Here is a 17,634-nt window from a genome sequence, read left to right on the forward strand (position 1 = left end):
ATGTATGTATGTATGCATGTATGTATGTATGTATGTATGTATATGTATGTATGTATGTATGTATGTGTGTATATATATATAAGATGTGACCCAGTCAACACTCTGTCCATAAAATATGTATGATGAAAGAAAAATTCTAATAAAACTTGTTTACAAAAAAAGAGAACAAGTTTTGTTTGCAATAACCAGGAAGATTGAGAAATTGTAACACTAATTCCAGTAATTTTCCATGCCAATTTTGGAGAAGAGGTTCATAGATAAAACTCTGCTCCATACAGGAGCCCTATAATGATAGAGAAAAAGGTATTTTACTCTCTAACAAGATGGCATTTCAAAAAATCCACCATAGAGTTGTTGGTAAACTGGCAGTGCCCAGATTTTGCACAGGGCAATACTGTCCTTTGCTAACCATTTTTGGCATTAGATGATTCTTAATATCTTTCTTTAGCTTCTTACATCTTCCAGAGCTGTCTATCCTTGAAACATTAAGGCATCACACACTCTTGACTATAAATTAGTATTATTTATGAGTAGTCCATATTAATTCTACCAACTATCTGATCCATTGCTTTTATACAAGAAAACTCTTTAGTGTTAAATAGATTTGTTGTCCAAATCATAAGATTTTATCAATAGATGGTAAAACTACATGTACAGAGCATGCAAAATAAATGGAGAGAAACATTTTAGTAATGAAGGCTAAGTTTTTTATTCAGTATTATCTATGTATGTAAGACTTTGCAAAGCAAAGTAAGATCCATACCAAATTACAACAATAACCTATTAATGCAATTCTATTTGTTATTCTTATTCATTCAGTGGGCTTATATGGTCACCTATCTCATATTCATGACTATGAGCAGCTAACCAAATAAAAAAACCTAATAAAAATATATGCAAAAATATAAAACCCACAGCAGCAGAAAAAATTATAAAGGCCCAATTGAACAGTTAACATAACCAAACTGGGAGCCCATCTCTAGAGCACCCAGTTTCAAGCACAAAGCCACATCTTCAAGGCCTTACAAAAGGCTAACAGGGAAGGAACCAACTTGGTGTCTGAAAGAATGATATCTCAGGGGGTGGTGTGTCATGACTGCACAGGTTTTCTTCCTGGGCCCTGCCAGTTGCCTTTCACTCCTACTGGACTGAATGGCACAGGCAGAAAAAATTTAATGACTTCAAAACTTAATGAAGCGGACCCCAAGAGGTAGCTTACCAAATTGATAAAATATATAGAGTTAATTCTTGGATTGCAAGACAGAGAAAGCTTCCTCGGGACATTGTGGTTTATTTTGTGAAAAGGACTATGAGAAATCAAATTCTGCAAGTTTCATATCAGACAACTTTAAAATTGGAGAACAGGAGTTGAAGGTGTTGAAAGAGATTCCTTCAAAGATGTTAAGAGACAGGAAGAATTTGCTTTTTACACAAGAACTTAAAAAACATCAGATTCAATTCAGATGGGAGGTGCCAGTTGGACTGACACTATTCTATCAAGGAAGGAGATATAGAATTGACACTGTTTTAAAGGCAAAGGATTTTCTTTCTACAGTTTTGAAAGTCGAAATAGAAGTGATAGAAAAACTTCAAGAGACTCAAGAAGGCGTGGTGACCCAAGAGCCTTTATTGCTGCCAGTATTAGAGGAACCACAAGAGCAAAGGGTGACAAGAGGAGCCCTTAAGCGTAAAGAAGAGCAACAGTCTCAAAGTAAAAGTCAGGATCCCATTATGGAAGCTGTGGGAGGAGCTAGACGGAAGATACCGGAGGAGGAGCTTCCGTTGTCTGCTTCAAAGCTTCAGGAGGCCAGTAATGGCAAATAGAATCTTGTCATGGAATGTTAATGGCTTGAATTCAGCTCAGAAAAGAAGGAAAATATTTCACTACTTGAAACAATTTAAAAATGATGTGATTTGTTTGCAAGAGACACATATAAAATTATCAGACCAAAAATATTTAATTAATTCAAAATTGGGTAACCATTTTGTTGCATCAGCTTTGGAAAAGAAGCATGGAATTGTTGTATATATCAGGAAGGATATACCAGCTAAGCTAATTGAGGCAGATATTCAAGGAAGATTTATTGCTATTGAACTGGTGATAGATGCAAAAAAGACTTTGTTGATAGGTATTTATGCACCTAATCAGCAACAAGAAAAGTTTTACAAAATGTTACATGAGAGGTTGACCCTCTGGGATTATAGTTCGTTTATTTTATTAGGAGACTGGAATGGAGTAATTGATACAAGAAGGATAAGAGAACCTCCTCCAAGAAGATACCTATACATGCAAAATTACCAAAATCCTTTTTGAAATGATGGAAGACTTTGAGTTTAGAGATATATGGAGGTTACGGAATCCAGATGAGAGAGATTTTACTTTTTTCTGATAGGCATCAATCTTTTCACGCATTGATTTTATTTTAATTTCTAATGACTTGCTTTCTAGGGTGAAGAAAAGCGAAGATATTTTCGAGGTGTTTAACTGACCATAGCCCAGTATGGATGGAATTATTACAAGGGAAAAAAGGTGGTAGAACATGGAGGTTGAATGAAAATCTGTTTAGATATGAGGATAATGTTACTTATTGTAAGAAACAGTTAAAAGAATTTTTGATTTTAATATGTACAAAGGGACACCTATAGGAACTGTGTGGGAAGCGAGCAAAGCGTTTATTAGAGGATATTGATTTATTTGGACAACAGGCAAAGGAATAATAAACAAAGGCAGCGTAGATATTTGGAAGAAGAAATTCAAAGGAAGCAACAGTTATTAATTCAAAACCCACAAGATCATAAACTTAAAGAGGCTATAAAAATATTACAGAGTCAATTTAATATGTTAATGGCAGACCAGGTGGCAACGAATATACAATATGCTAAACATAATACCTTTTGTAATGCAAATAAACCTGGGAGATGGTTGGCATATAATTTAAGGAAGAAACAGAAAGCACGTGTCATACAAAAAATAGAATATAAAGGTAAAGAGAGATATCAACAGGATAAAATTAAAAGGCATTCTCAGAATTTTATACTGCACTATATCAAAAAGACAAAATATTGGATAGGGACATTTATGATTATTTGAAAGATTATAAGGTGAATATTCTAACATTAGAACAGAGGGAGGAGCTGAACCGGCCGATAGCTACTGGAGAAATAGTGGAGGCAATTAAACAATTAAAAATGGGGAAAACCCCTGGTACAGATGGTCTTACAGCAACTTATTATAAAAAAACACAGGATGAAATATTAGGCCCACTTAAAGAATTATTTAATCAGATACAATTAGGGTGGGAATACCCCGTCATGGAAAACATCTTTTATTTCACTGATACCAAAGAGGAGCAAGACTGCTCTAAACCTGGTAACTATAGGCCGATTTCACTTTTAAATAATGATTATAAGATTTTGTAAAAATAATAGCAAATAGATTAATGTTAGTTTTACAACAAAGAATTCATACTGATCAATCTGGTTTTATAAAAGGGAGGCAGATGAGGAATAATGTTAGACAGATTATTAATATATTGGAATATTTGGAAAAGAAGAATACTTCAGCGGCACTTATTTTTTTGGATGCAGAGAAAGCCTTTGATCGATTGCATTGGGATTTTTATTTAAATTAATAGAAAATGCAATTTGGAGACTGTTTTATTAGAATAATTAAAGCGATTTATGGAGAGCAAACAGCACAGATTATAGTAAATGGTAGTTTGACAGAAGTTATTAAGATTGCGAAAGGAACAAGACAGGGATGTCCCTTATCACCATTATTGTTTGTTTTGACTCTGGAACCATTATTAGATAAAATACGAGAATTAATGAAAATAGAGGAATTAAGATTAGACAATATGAGTACAAAGTTAGAGCTTTTGCAGATGATGTAGTGGTTACGTTAATGAATCCTATAAATTCAAGTAGATTTTTGTTGGAAGTAATTGATAAATATGGAAAGGTATCAGGATTTAAAATAAATCAGAAAAAAACAAAAGTGATAATTAAAAATATGTCTATACAACAGAAACAAAAACTAGAGGAAATGACAGGATTTGAGGTAGTAAAAAAGGTTAAATATTTAGGGGTCTATATTAGCTCATCGAACAAGAAACTTTATAAGAATAATTATGACTTGCTATGGCAAAAAGTTCAGAATGATATGAATGGCTGGAAGAAATTGCAGTTATCCCTATTGGGAAGGATTGCGGCTATTAAAATGAATGTGTTACCTAGATTTTTGTTTCTGTTCCAGATGATACCTATAATTAAAAAGGATAAAAATTTGGAAGATTGGCAGACTGGGATTAATAAATTTATATGGCAGGGTAAAAAGGCGAGGTTAAAATGAAAATAATACAGGATTCACGGGAAAGAGGTGGTTTAAGAATGCCTAATTTTAAACTATATTATGAAGCAGTAACCCTTTCAGTAATAAGTGACTGGTTTAACTTAACAGAGGAAAGAATTTTGAATATAGAAGGTTATGACTTGTTATATGGATGGCATGCGTACTTATTTTATGGAAAAAAAGTGGATAGGGCTTTTAAGAATCATGTGTTGAGAAGTGCTCTTTTGGTCTGGAATAAATATTCCTATAAATTAGATTATAAGATTCCTATATGGGCGAGCCCTAGACATGCAATAGAGAATATAAATATAGAACAGAAACAGGAAATGATTACATATAAAGAACTTTTGTATGCTGAAGGAGGTAGATTGCAATTAAAATCATTACAGGTATTAAATGAAGAAGGGAGGAATTATACTTGGTTTCAATATGGGCAAATAAGTGCTAGATGGAAAGAAGATCAAAAAATTGGTATAATGCAAAGGGAGGAAAATTTAATAAAGCAAATTAGAAATCAGACCCAGGAGCATATAAAGAGATTGTATAATGTGTTGCTTGAAATAGATTCGGAAAAGGATTTGGTAAAGGATTGTATGATAAAATGGGCACAGAATATTCAGGAACCAATAATGTTGGAAACATGGGAGAAAATTTGGGTTAGAAATGTTAAGTTTACACAAGCACAGAATTTAAGGAAAATTTTTATAAGATGTTTTATAGATGGCATTTAGATCCCAAAAAATTATCATGTATGTATCCTAATATCCAAGCGAAATGTTGGAGGTGTGATTGTGATGATGCTACATATTTTCATATTTGGTGGACTTGCAAGAAAATTAAGGTCTTTTGGATAAGAATTTGGTGGATTATTCAAAATGTACTGAAGAAGAAGATAAAGTTCCTGCCACAATTTTTCCTTTTGGGAATTATAATGGATTGTACAGGGATTGAGACTAAACTGATTTTGAACTTAATAACAGCAGCAAGACTGTTGATTGGACAATACTGGAAGAAGAAGAGATACCTACAATAGAAGAATGGATATTGAAAGTTATTAACTTGGCTGAGATGGCTAAAATCTCAGCGTTTTAAAAGACAATACGCAGGAAAGATATTTAATTGAATGGAAAAAATGGATTGATTATCTACAAAACAGATATCAGATTAAGAAATATCAGATTGCCTTTGAATAATTAGAAAGTTATTTTATGTAATGGGGAGGGGGTTGGGAGACGAAAAGCTTTGGATGTGGTTATTTGGATTGGACTTTACCTTGTGATTGACCGGGAAGCCGGGGTGGGGAGGAGGGGATGTTTTGTTTTTTTTTTTTTGGGAGGGAGGGGGAAAAAAGGGGGAAAATGTTTTTGTTTTTTTTAAAACTCTTTCAATAAAAAAAAAAAAAAAAAAAAAAAAAGAAAGGTTGGAGTCCACTAACCTAGAGGACACCAAAAAATCAAAGATTGTGATTCCTCAAATAAAAGAGATGGTACAACACTTTTTTTGAAGAAAGTACTTACTTTCTTCATATAAGTATAATTCATATAAGTATTATCTTTTACTAAGACCTATCTAGTGGCAATGAGGGAGACAAAACGTTCCTACGTTTCCTCCCTCATTGCATCGGCAGATAACCGCCCAGCCGCCCTGTTCCGGGTGACCCGCTCCCTCCGTCAAGAGGGGCAGGATGACCCCCTACAGGGACGGGCTGAGGAGTTTAACGGTTATCTATACGATAAAATCGTTCAGCTTCGGGATAGTTTAGACCAAAATTGCGATGATCCAGATGGGATGGAGGAGGCACGTCTTGTTGAGGTAGTTTGGGATGAGTTTGAGTCTGTGGCTCTCGAGGATGTGGACAGGTTGCTGGGAAGGTTACATGCAACCACATGTTTACTGGATCCGTGTCCTTCCTGGCTGGTGCTGGCTACTCAGGAAGTGACACGAGGCTGGCTCCAGGGAATTATAAATGCTTCATTGTTGGAAGGGGTTTTCCCCGCCGCCTTGAAAGAGGCGGTGGTGAGACCCTTCCTCAAGAAGCCTTCCTTGGACCCAGCTATTTTGGGTAACTATCGTCCAGTCTCCAACCTTCGCTTTGTGGCAAAGGTTGTAGAGAGTGTGGTTGCATGGCAGCTTCCCCGGTACCTGGATGAAGCCGTCTATCTAGACCCGTTCCAGTCTGGCTTCCGGTCCGGTCACAGCACGGAGACAGCTTTGGTCGTGTTGGTGGATGACCTCTGGAGGGCCAGGGACAGGGGGTGTTCCTCTGCCCTGGTCCTATTAGATCTCTCAGCGGCTTTCGATACCATCGATCATGGTATCCTGCTGCACCGGTTGGAGGGAGTGGGAGTGGGAGGCATCGTTTATCGGTGGTTCTCCTCTTATCTCTCCGACCGGTTGCAGACGGTGTTGACAGGGGGGCAGAGGTCGACCGCGAGGCACCTCACTTGTGGGGTGCCTCAGGGGTCGATTCTATCGCCCCTCCTGTTCAACATCTACATGAAGCCGCTGGGCGAGGTCATCAGTGGTTTTGGGGTGAGTTATCATCTGTACGCTGACGATACACAGCTGTACTTTTCCACCCCGGACCACCCCAACGAAGCTGTCGAAGTGCTGTCCCGGTGTCTGGAAGCCGTACGGGTCTGGATGGGGAGAAACAGACTCAAGCTCAATCCCTCCAAGACGGAGTGGCTGTGGATGCCGGCACCCTGGTTCAGCCAGCTGCAGCCGCAGCTGGCTGTGGGGGGCGAGTTATTGGCCCCAACGGAGAGGGTGCGCAACTTGGGTGTCCTCTTGGATGGGCGGCTGTCGTTTGACAATCATTTGGCGGCCGTCTCCAAGAGGGCCTTCCACCAAGTACGCTTGGTGCGCCAGTTGCGCCCCTTCCTTGACCGGGATGCCTTATGCGGTCACCCATGCCCTCGTAACTTCCCGCCTGGATTATTGCAATGCTCTCTATATGGGGCTGCCCTTGAAGTGCACCCGGAGGCTGCAGTTAGTCCAGAATGCAGCTGCGCGGGTAATAGTGGGAGCAACTCGTTGCTCCCATGTAACACCACTCCTGCGCAGTCTGCACTGGCTTCCTGTGGTCTTCCGGGTGCGCTTTAAGATTTTGGTCACCACCTTTAAAGCGCTCCATGGCTTAGGACCCGGTACTTACGGGACCGCCTGCTGTTACCGTTGCCTCCCACCGACCCGTGCGCTCTCACAGAGGGCCTCCTCAGGGTGCCGTCCGCCAAACAATGTCGGCTGGCGGCCCCCAGGGGCAGGGCCTTCTCTGTGGGAGCTCCCACGCTCTGGAATGAGCTTCCCCCTGGTTTACGTCAAGTGCCTGATCTTCGGACCTTTCGCCGTGAGCTGAAAACGCACTTATTTATTCAAGCGGGACTGGCCTAAAATTTTATTGGGTTAAAATTTTAGTGGATTATTTATATTTTAATATTTTAATTCGTTTTAAATCTGGCCACTTTATAATATGTTTGTTTTAATCTCTTTTAATATTGATACTGTGATTTTTTACTTGGCTGTGCACCGCCCTGAGTCCTTCGGGAGAAGGGCGGTATAAAAATTGAATAAAATAAATAAAGAAATAAATATTTAATTTTGTATATTTTAATATGTGTAATATCTAGGGGAGATGGGACATTTATTTACTAAATAAAATATGCAAGAAGAAAAAATATGCACGGTATAAGGGGCTTGTTGGAAACACAAGTTGTGTGCAATGAAGTCATACTTAACTCAGAAATATTAATATTAACAGAGGCAGGATATTAGCCTGCATATGTTATAAAGAAAGGGAGCATATTAAACTGAAATATGTTAAATTAGACAGATTTCTTTCAAAACTAAATTAATTTTGAAAAAGATATTCCTTAAATGGATTCTATAAAATGAAAATTAAAGAAGACTGATCAGACTTTCCTTTAAATGAAGGAAATTGCATATATAAGGGATGCCCTCCCAATTGGCTGTACTGTGTTCAGCTGTAACATGTATGCAATGTTTGTTTTCACAAAGAAAAAGCTTACATAACCTCCTTGTTTGAATTTAATCCAGTTTGGCTAAACAGAATAAATTTGAGATTCATAGCATCTTGTGTGTTTAGTTTTAATACGGTGAAAAGTTGTATCACCAGGAAAGAATTAATTCAAGTTTTGAAATGAATGACTAATTGCAGAGAGTTGACTAAGCAAGCAAACAAATTATCCTTCTAACTAAAAAAGACATGTCTTCAACATTATGGTAATTGTTGTTGTTTTTTGCTTAAGGCTAATTATTGTTAGAGTGTAATGTTCCCAGTAATTAACATATTCATAGAGCATTAACCAATATTTCATTATCATGTATTTTAATTTGTGTGTCAGTTACTGTTCTATTTAGAATTTAGTTCTCTTCTTTAATAAATGTATGGCTTTGATCTCAACTTTAAACAAACTTCTGGCATATTTGGAATATTTCTTGGTTCTTCTAATAAACTAATACTTCTCATTTGAATTTAGTTTTGGTAGTTTGAATAGTTGTGCACTTACATGAAGAGCAAGTAATAATTTTATGTTTTCCTTTGATCATAAACAGCTAGTATTTGATCACAAATAATTGCTATCCTCTTAAAGGAAAATCCTCAACCAAATCTAGGTATCTTTGAAGGAATTCTGTGGGCATCCAAAATCTTCCATTACTGCCTTCAGTTGTATTTGAATAGTTAAACTTAAATATTTTCTTAGGAAGGAGAAAGCCCTTGAACTATATACAGTATTTACAATACAATCTATTTGTATTGGAATATATTAGTGAAGTACTTGTAAATAGTTTATGTACAATATGTCAGCACAATAGTATAAATTTTCTTATAAGGTATAAAATGACTTCTGCAGTTTTTAAAGTACAGGTAGTCCTAGACTTAACAACAGTTCATTTAGTGTCCGTTCAAAGCTACGATGGGACTGAAAAAAGTGACTTATGACCATTTTTCACACTTGCAGCATTCCCATATGATCAAAATTCAGATACTTGGCAACTGACTCAGATTTATGACAATTGCTGTATCCCAGGGTCATTATTTTTTTTTTGCAACCTTCTGACAAGCAAAGTGAATGAGAAAGCCAGATTCACTGCAATGATTCACTTAACAGCTGTGGCAAGAAAAGGCATAAAATGGGACAAAACTCACTTAACAAATGTTTTAATTAGCAATAAATTTTGGGCTCAATTGTGGTCATAAGTCAAGGACCACTACCCGTATTAATTTTAGCATGCCTGAAGAGATATGCTACTGAAAGTGATTCCAAGCTATAGTCTTCTGTGAAAAAAAGTGTCTGATTTTTCCAATTTGGTATATTTTCTGTTCATTTATATACTGCCAATTAATACTGTGAAATAATGCATTTCTTAAAAGTAAAAACCGCACACACTAGCAAAGGAATAATGAAAGAAAAATTGAGCGATCCCTGAGAGTAGATCAGATGGAACTTAGTTGAAATTCCATTCAGCCATAAAGTGGAATTGTTTAAGCTATGTATTTCTGTCCATTTCTGGCTATTCTGAAAGCCTGGAAGTTATAAATGGTAAAAGAATAAAATAACAATTTGAAAGCAGGGTTTATGAATCACTAGTACACAGCACTGAATGTACTATAGCTTTTTTTAAATACCTTCTGTGATTAATTTTGTGAGCTTTATGTTCCCTTTATTGACCATTGTATTAATGTCTTAGATCTTACAATCATCTTAGATATTACTGAATGTAATATAGAATATCTATGAAAAGCATTTTTGATCATTTGAAATTATTAAACTACATTTAGTTATTCTGAATATTTTATGTTTCGTTCCTCAGAGAAGAAGATGAATATTCTGAACTGCGATCAGAACTTAGTCAGAGTCAACATGAAGTCAATGATGATTCACATAGCATGGACCAAGATCAGACCTCTGCTTCTCTTCCAGAAAACCAGTCAACTGTGGTCACAGCTGACATTGGTATTTTGAATATATTTATAGTTTTAATATATTTATTAATATATTTAATATAGTTATATTTTTAATAAAGCATAAGATAAAGATTCCCCTCACACATATGTGCTAGTCATTCCATACTCTAGGCGGCGGTGTTCAGTTCCATTTCAAAGTCAAAGAGCTAACGCTGTCCAAAGACGTCTCCGTAGTCATGTGGCCGGCATGACTAAACATGTTGTGACCCAGGTTCCTGGACCCGGACTCCTGGACTCGGATGATTCAGAAAGTGAGGGAGAAGACCTGGCAAGCCCTGCTTCTCTTGAGCCCTCTCCCTCCCTGGCACCCACTCAAAGGGAGGAGGAGGGGCCGGCAAGGCCTGATTCTCTGGAGCCTTCTTCTGATTTGGCAACGCCCCAAGAACAGTTTTGGAGTGATGCAAGACTGCGCAGACGTGACCGGCGCGCGCAGCAGAAGCAGCGTTGGGATAAAGCCAAGTAATAATTGTCATGCAGTGACATCTGCAGAGACTATAAATAGGAGGCGGGACTTCCTGGTTTTTTGTCTTGGACAAAGCAATGAATTTGCGCGGGCAAACTGTATCAATGGAGGGAAGAATATATTCGTGAGTAATTCTGGCCTTATCTATAATTTCCTCGTTATCTCCAGAAACTTGGCAGGCCCGTGGGTAGACGTGGCCAGGACATCTATCTATGTAAATAAAAGGAGAAAAGGAGGCCTCTGACTGACTCTTTGCTGGGAGTATTGGGGGGAGGGAAACAGAACAAAACACCAAAGGCACACAGAACCCTGTTACTTTCCCGCCAAAGGTGGTTCCTATTTTCCTACTTGCATTTTTTATGTGCTTTCGAACTGCTAGGTTGGCAGAAGCTGGGACCAGTAACGGGAGCTCAATAAAGTATATGGTACCCTATTTCAATAAATTTAAATAACTAGCAAACCTTCCTAATCTTTTAAAATGGGAGGTAAACAGCTACATTTAATAGTAATTCAGTTTTTTTGTAGCCTCTTTGAAGGAAAAAATTGACATCCACAGACATTAAAAGGAAAGTAAAAATATGAAACATTATTTTTTAATATAAGTTTTTAAAATAAATATAAAAGATCAATACTCAGAAATAGATATAAAATATTAATTTCAGCAACAAGTTTGCACTTGAGGATTTAGTTGCAGTAAAAAAAAATCAGAAATGACATTGGAGGTAATTCTTTTATAAAATGTTTGCAAAGTGCTAAAGTACATCATTATCATTTGTCCATTTACTTTTTAAAAATATTATGAAATATATTAATTTAAATATAGCATTTTCTTCAATATTATATTAAATTATTAGCTTTTGAAGATTTTACTTTTCTTCTAATACAATTAACTGTGTAAATTCATAGATTGCTAGTACTATTAGATCAAATAACAAAGGAAATGAAAAACTGTGTTCTTCCAAGACTTGCTGCTTTCCTAAAGCTGTGTAATTTTTATACAGATGGCAGGTTTCAAATAACATTTGGCTGAGCTGGTAAGTGTTAGGGACATTTGTTGTGTCAGAATGACTCTAGTAATCATGGTTTTTGTCAAGCTCCAGCAGGTTTTGTGGTTCTATTGCCTGGGCCTATAGCCAATGTGCTGTGTAGAAATAACTTATGACAGAAAGAGTCAGTATATTAAGTCACATTTTTAAAATTCTGAATTCTGATGTTTAGTTCAGGGAGATAACACATTTTTAATTCTAATAGTTACTGCATTCATTTTGATGTCTTCTAAACTCACCAGTAATTTATTGGTAAGAGTATGTTGTATAGTGTGTCTCTCAAATTTTCCTCAGTACACGTGTGGAAACTATGTTTCTTATGACATATAACTTGGTGCAGCTAAGAAGTTAATTAAATTACTATTGCGCCAGCTATTGCAAAATATTTGAAAAGTAAATGTTTCATTGGATCTGCAAAATGTAGAAAATTGCTGTGGCAAAAAAAATATCAGCATATAATAGAACAATGAAACACTGCAGTTGAAGATAATTTTATTCAAATCTACTTACCATTTACAAACTATAAACAATGATTTTCCAAACACATCTATATCTTATCATTCTGGGTTGAAATACTGAATGTAAATATTTGAAATGCTTTCTAAAATCATGTATGTATGTTTGTATGTATGTATACTGAAAGTTTTGTTTTTTAATCCCTATATTGTAATAATCCCTGTATTTCTATAATTCTTTCAGAGCAAAATAAAACCACAAAATAGAGTGTAAGGGGATAACTGTTGACCGTTATGCATATTTTAATGATGTACCATTATAAAGCAATCATGTGTTGATAGTGATGCAATTACTGTAAGATCTTAAAACAAAAGCAAAATTTAAGTATGGGTATCATTTGGCGTTGAGTCATGCCAGCCACATGACCACGGAGTCGTCTTCAGACAGCGCTGGCTCTTCGGCTTTGAAACAGAGATGAGCACCGCCCCCTAGAGTCGGCAACGACTAGCACGTATGTGCGAGGGGAACCTTTACCTTTAGCTTACCATTTGTTGATAATTAATACTGATTGATTAATATACAGCTATATATGGCCCAGCAAATTTGGAGGTGCATATTTAATGATAAAGTTGTCCAAGGCAGGTTTCTAGATGTTTTTGTTTTAGGTACGTAACTATATTATTTATAGTTACTTTAGATAATCCTGTTTGGGAAAATTCGCTAAATTCAGTTTGTTGTTTTAAGAAGCTGCCAGACTGCTCTACATGTGACACCTGTTTCCCTTTGAATCTAGTATACCTTAATGTTGACCTATACCAGTCAGAAAGCAAATAGTATATTTGTTTTCATTTGTATGCCTTCTTATAACCACTTTTTTTATTTTGTTGATATATAAATATGCCTCTGTGTTGCTATAGGCAAAAAAACCCTAGTTGGGAATATATTGTACATCCTATGTAATCTGCTTTCTCCTCAAGATGTAGACCACTTTTGCTTTTAGTCTTACTTTTCTGAAGGAAAATTGCCTGAAGGCCACAATGTAAAATGTAAGAATGAGGAAGGCACTGTTATGTAAGGTATGACAAAATGTATACAGATTATTATGATGGTTTGAAATATAAGAATAACAACTTTGAGTTCTTGGTAATCCTTAAACTACAATTATTCTATATGATTGGAGAATAATTGTATCAATTCAGCAATTTCATTGCTGCATCTTTGTCTGAAACATGCTAATTATAAAACAAACATGCAGTTAATGCAGAACCATGATTTTAATTGTAAACAAATAGCTTTCTCATAGGTATATTAAAGCTTTTATTTTATTGTAGTTTGTCTTTTGCAAACAAACAGAGTTCAAAAGTATATCCCTGAGGTGGTCAATCCACACTGACATTGATTTTCTTTGTGGCCTTTTAACCAATTTTAAGGCTTATTTCCAGGAAAGCTCAGAGGTTATGCAAGGTCTATACTTTGCCCGTTTCTATTGTATGCTCATCCTTTTATTGAAAACATTATACACAGTCTATATTTTAAAGGAGTTTAAAATGAGTAAATGTTAATTCTTCTCTCTTGTGTTTCCTTAGGACAATTTTATAAATTAATTACTCTGATACTCAAGTATTGGCAAATAACAGAAATATATTTTCTTCATGCATATCAAACAGGAAATTGTTGCATAAACTATCATTCACATATGACGTATAGTTTTCTTTCCTCCCAACACTGTTGGAATGAATTCTTACAGTAATCACCTCTTACTGAAGCAGTTGCATATTTATACTGTGCTTACTATTTCACCCTTTCCAGTTGCTTAAAATATCAGTTCTTAAAGAATTGTAACATCGAGGTGGAAATATTTCATGCAAGTGGGCTGATTTGTGCAATAAGCAAAGTTCAAATTTCACATCTTGCAATATAAAACACTGTTATGGGAAAGGTTTTTATGAATTAGCCCTTAGAAAAAACAATAGAACTCTTAATCATTTATCTCAATAAAATGTCAGAATCTTTGATATACAAAGTATTTCAGCTTCATCATTCTTATTTAATATGTCAGTGGAATGTCACAACAAAATATCTCAGAAAAGATGGGCAGCTAAAGTTAGGACTCTTCCATTCTTTTGTGCTTCCTTTCCACTCTACTGTAATTTCTTTTCTCCGTGGAGCTCAGTTCAGTGAAAGGATGCACTGTCTCTTTCTGTTTAACTTGCAGGTAGAGAAAATGCAATGACCATAGCAGGGGTGGGTTCGACTTACCTTTACTACCGGTTTGCAGCGGGAGCGCTCTTCTTCACATGAACCGGAGCCTCCCGCTGGTTTTACTACTGGTTCTATAGAACCAGACAGAACCGGGAGCAACTCACCACTGGACCATAGTTCAGATCTCAGTGTTTGCGTTGAGAATGTTTTCCTATTGATCGCTTTGAAGTCAACAAATTGTATTTGTATATTAAATATATATAAAATTTATTTAAGCATAAGACTAATTTTATAGCCATATATTTTCTCTTTTCATGCATTATATTTGTATAATTACCATATAATATATATATTCTCTCCAATAAAAGAGCATATACATAGCTCAGAGTTGAACTTTGGAGTCTTTAGTGCTCTAAGCCAGTTGCTTGCAGCTGCTTCATTATCCAGTTAGGTGGTAATATCAGTACTAGTGAGCGTGGGGTTTTCTCCCCGTTGCTTGCCATTCCAATTCCAATGCTTCCTCCTTGGTAGTTCTCTAATTAGGGTATTGTTTTTTCTTAATTTTTTGTCTAGTGTTTATCCCTACTTATCTGGGTGTTGGTTGCTGGAGAGGATATGTTCTGATCTTTTTGTTTCCTTCTTAGCTTTTTATTGTCTTTTTTGAATGGTGTGTAAATGTGGTTTATTTCTTTGTCTATTAGTGGCTGATTTGTCAGAATGAGAACTTTCCAAGAATTCCCTAACGTTTTTGTATTTAGCTTGTTCTCTGATATTCACAGTTTTCCATTGAAACTATGGTTGAGATTGTCTATGTCTTGTAAGATTAAGGAGTTTTCATTATGTCTTCTGGTTTCTGGTTGGTATTTATGGATATTCTCTGCTAATCTTCTACCTATCTGCTCTACATGGTGACTGTATTTGTTCTGTGCACTATATACTAACATACAGCAGGACATGCTATTGTACAAAATCAGGGGACAAGTCCCACATTCATTACTACTGATAATGTTACCTAGTCAAGTAGTGAAACAGCTGCAAGCAAACAACCAGACTCAAGAGAGCCTCCAAGATTACATACTGTGTTAACAAAATTTATGTTTTGAGAACAGTTTTATACTGTTCAGTTGCTCATTGAAGGTAGCCTACAGAGACAGAAAATATAGCAATATGTACATATTGAGATTGAGGAATTCGAACTACATTAATGAAAAACTATTAAGTTACAAGTTTGAATATTTTACAATATGAACATCTTTTTTATAAATTCACCCAGGGTAAAAACTTAGAAGTCATGAATATTTATCAGTACCTAGCAAACAGTTTCCTGTACAACTAGCTCTTCACTCAGAAGCTTTTTCTGTTTAGTTCATATATATGAAAGTAAAGATTTAATTTTGATCTCCAGATTGGGCAATAATCATTTACATTGTCATTCTCTTCCAGACTCAGGTTACTTTTCAACAGAATTATAGCAACACATTACTTCAATGAATCAAATTGATTTATTTTTTTAAAAATGGCTTTCTTTACTAAGTAATAAATATGATCAGAAAATCAATGATATCCCAGCTGAATAGACCAAGATTTTTACATATCTTGGAATTGATTTTGAATCTACAGCTGCTTAGAATTAACAAATGGCTTGAAAAGCTGCTGTTGTATGCCCAAAATCTTCCAGTGCTGTAATTAATTTTCCTAGTTCTAATACTAGTTAGAAATATCAGCCAAATCTAATTTTCCAGGATGGATCATTTGTTCATTTAGTCCTTGCTGACAAGTTTATCTCTTCTTAAGAAAAATACATGACCTTGGAATTGTCTTACTACAGCCCTTTAGCCCAGTCCCAATGGTAGCCAGAGACCTTGATTCAGATCTATTAAAGGACAGAAGTTCTGCAAAGGCTCAAATAATTCTTTATGGGGAGATTTTACAATAATAATAATAACAACAGAATAATAACTGTGTTGGAAGTGTCCTTAGAGGTCATCTAGTCCAATCCCCTGCTTGTGCCAGAGACCTATACTAGGGATTCGAACTGCTGACCTTTCTGATTGACAAGCTCAGCGTCTTAGCCACTGAGCCATCTAGCCAGACCACTTCTATCTCTGTCCTACAAAGAGGGGGCATTTACATTGCAAGATTCAGTGTTTTACTATGAATGAACCAGGAAGATGAAGGAAAATTCAATGATATCCCATGTTCAAAGCACCTCTGTCCATCTTCACTTGAGACCATCAAGACCTTCCATCTGTCTTGCTATGCTACACTACTCCTTATACTTGGTACTCTGAATTAATATTCCCCCTTGTTACTAAAGGATGAGTTGCTCTAAAATGGAAGTTGTGCAATGTTTACAAATGAAACAATCTATTGAAATATTAAAGTTGTTAAATTCTGCTGATTTTCTTAGTAGAATTCTTAAATAGAAAATACTAATATATTCTTCAGTGATATAAAAGTTTGAGTGATTCTATAAATTTATCTTAAGTAGAAAGTTTGCCAACATTTAATATTTCTCATTAACTTTTGTCCCTTTTGTATGGTAATTCTTCATTATGTTTTATTGGTTCATAACTGTATTATTGCTTTCATTTTGGTCTATGGTCATAAATAAAATAAGTGAAAGGACTTTGGATTCTATAAACATTACCTAGTAAATTCAGTAGGCATATATATTGCCTGCCTCTCACTTTGTTATTGTCACCTATAAAAGATAAGTATATTGTTGAATGCCATTAAGTTTATTCCTCACCACTAGCATTATATGGGTGGACTATACTAATTCATCTTCTGACCATTCAGTTTAATAAATGTAATCAGGAATGCAGTGCAAACAAAAACAGAGATCATCTCACTTTCTTGAACAAATTGTAATGAGGATATAGTGCTCTGGTATTACAGACAGTTTTTTTTTTAATTTGAATTTATATCCCGCCCTTCTCCGAAGACTCAGGGCGGCTTACATTGTGTACGACAATGTTATTAGGTGTTATAAAACATAAGTGAGCCATGCTAAAGATTGCTTAGAAGAATATAATTACATAATACTGAAGATTTCCAGTTTGCCTTATTTGTTGGCTTCAGTGATATTGTGTAGATGATTCACATTTTTGGCAGAGTGACCTTA

At 35.8% G+C, this 17,634-nt stretch overlaps 1 protein-coding gene across 4 annotated transcripts in view; it reads left to right on the plus strand.

Moving 5' to 3' along the window:
• MCC (MCC regulator of WNT signaling pathway) overlaps positions 1 to 17,634 on the plus strand; it is a 236,033-nt gene that overhangs the window by 173,980 nt on the left and 44,419 nt on the right. For all 4 annotated transcript variants that reach the window (XM_058166079.1, XM_058166080.1, XM_058166082.1 and 1 more), the window contains one exon: positions 10,187 to 10,329. In XM_058166079.1, coding sequence (XP_058022062.1) covers positions 10,187 to 10,329 — 143 coding nt within the window. The remainder of the gene's footprint in view (positions 1 to 10,186; positions 10,330 to 17,634) is intronic.

This window comes from Ahaetulla prasina, chromosome 2, assembly GCF_028640845.1.
Source record: "Ahaetulla prasina isolate Xishuangbanna chromosome 2, ASM2864084v1, whole genome shotgun sequence".
Classification (NCBI taxonomy): Eukaryota; Metazoa; Chordata; class Lepidosauria; order Squamata; family Colubridae; genus Ahaetulla; species Ahaetulla prasina.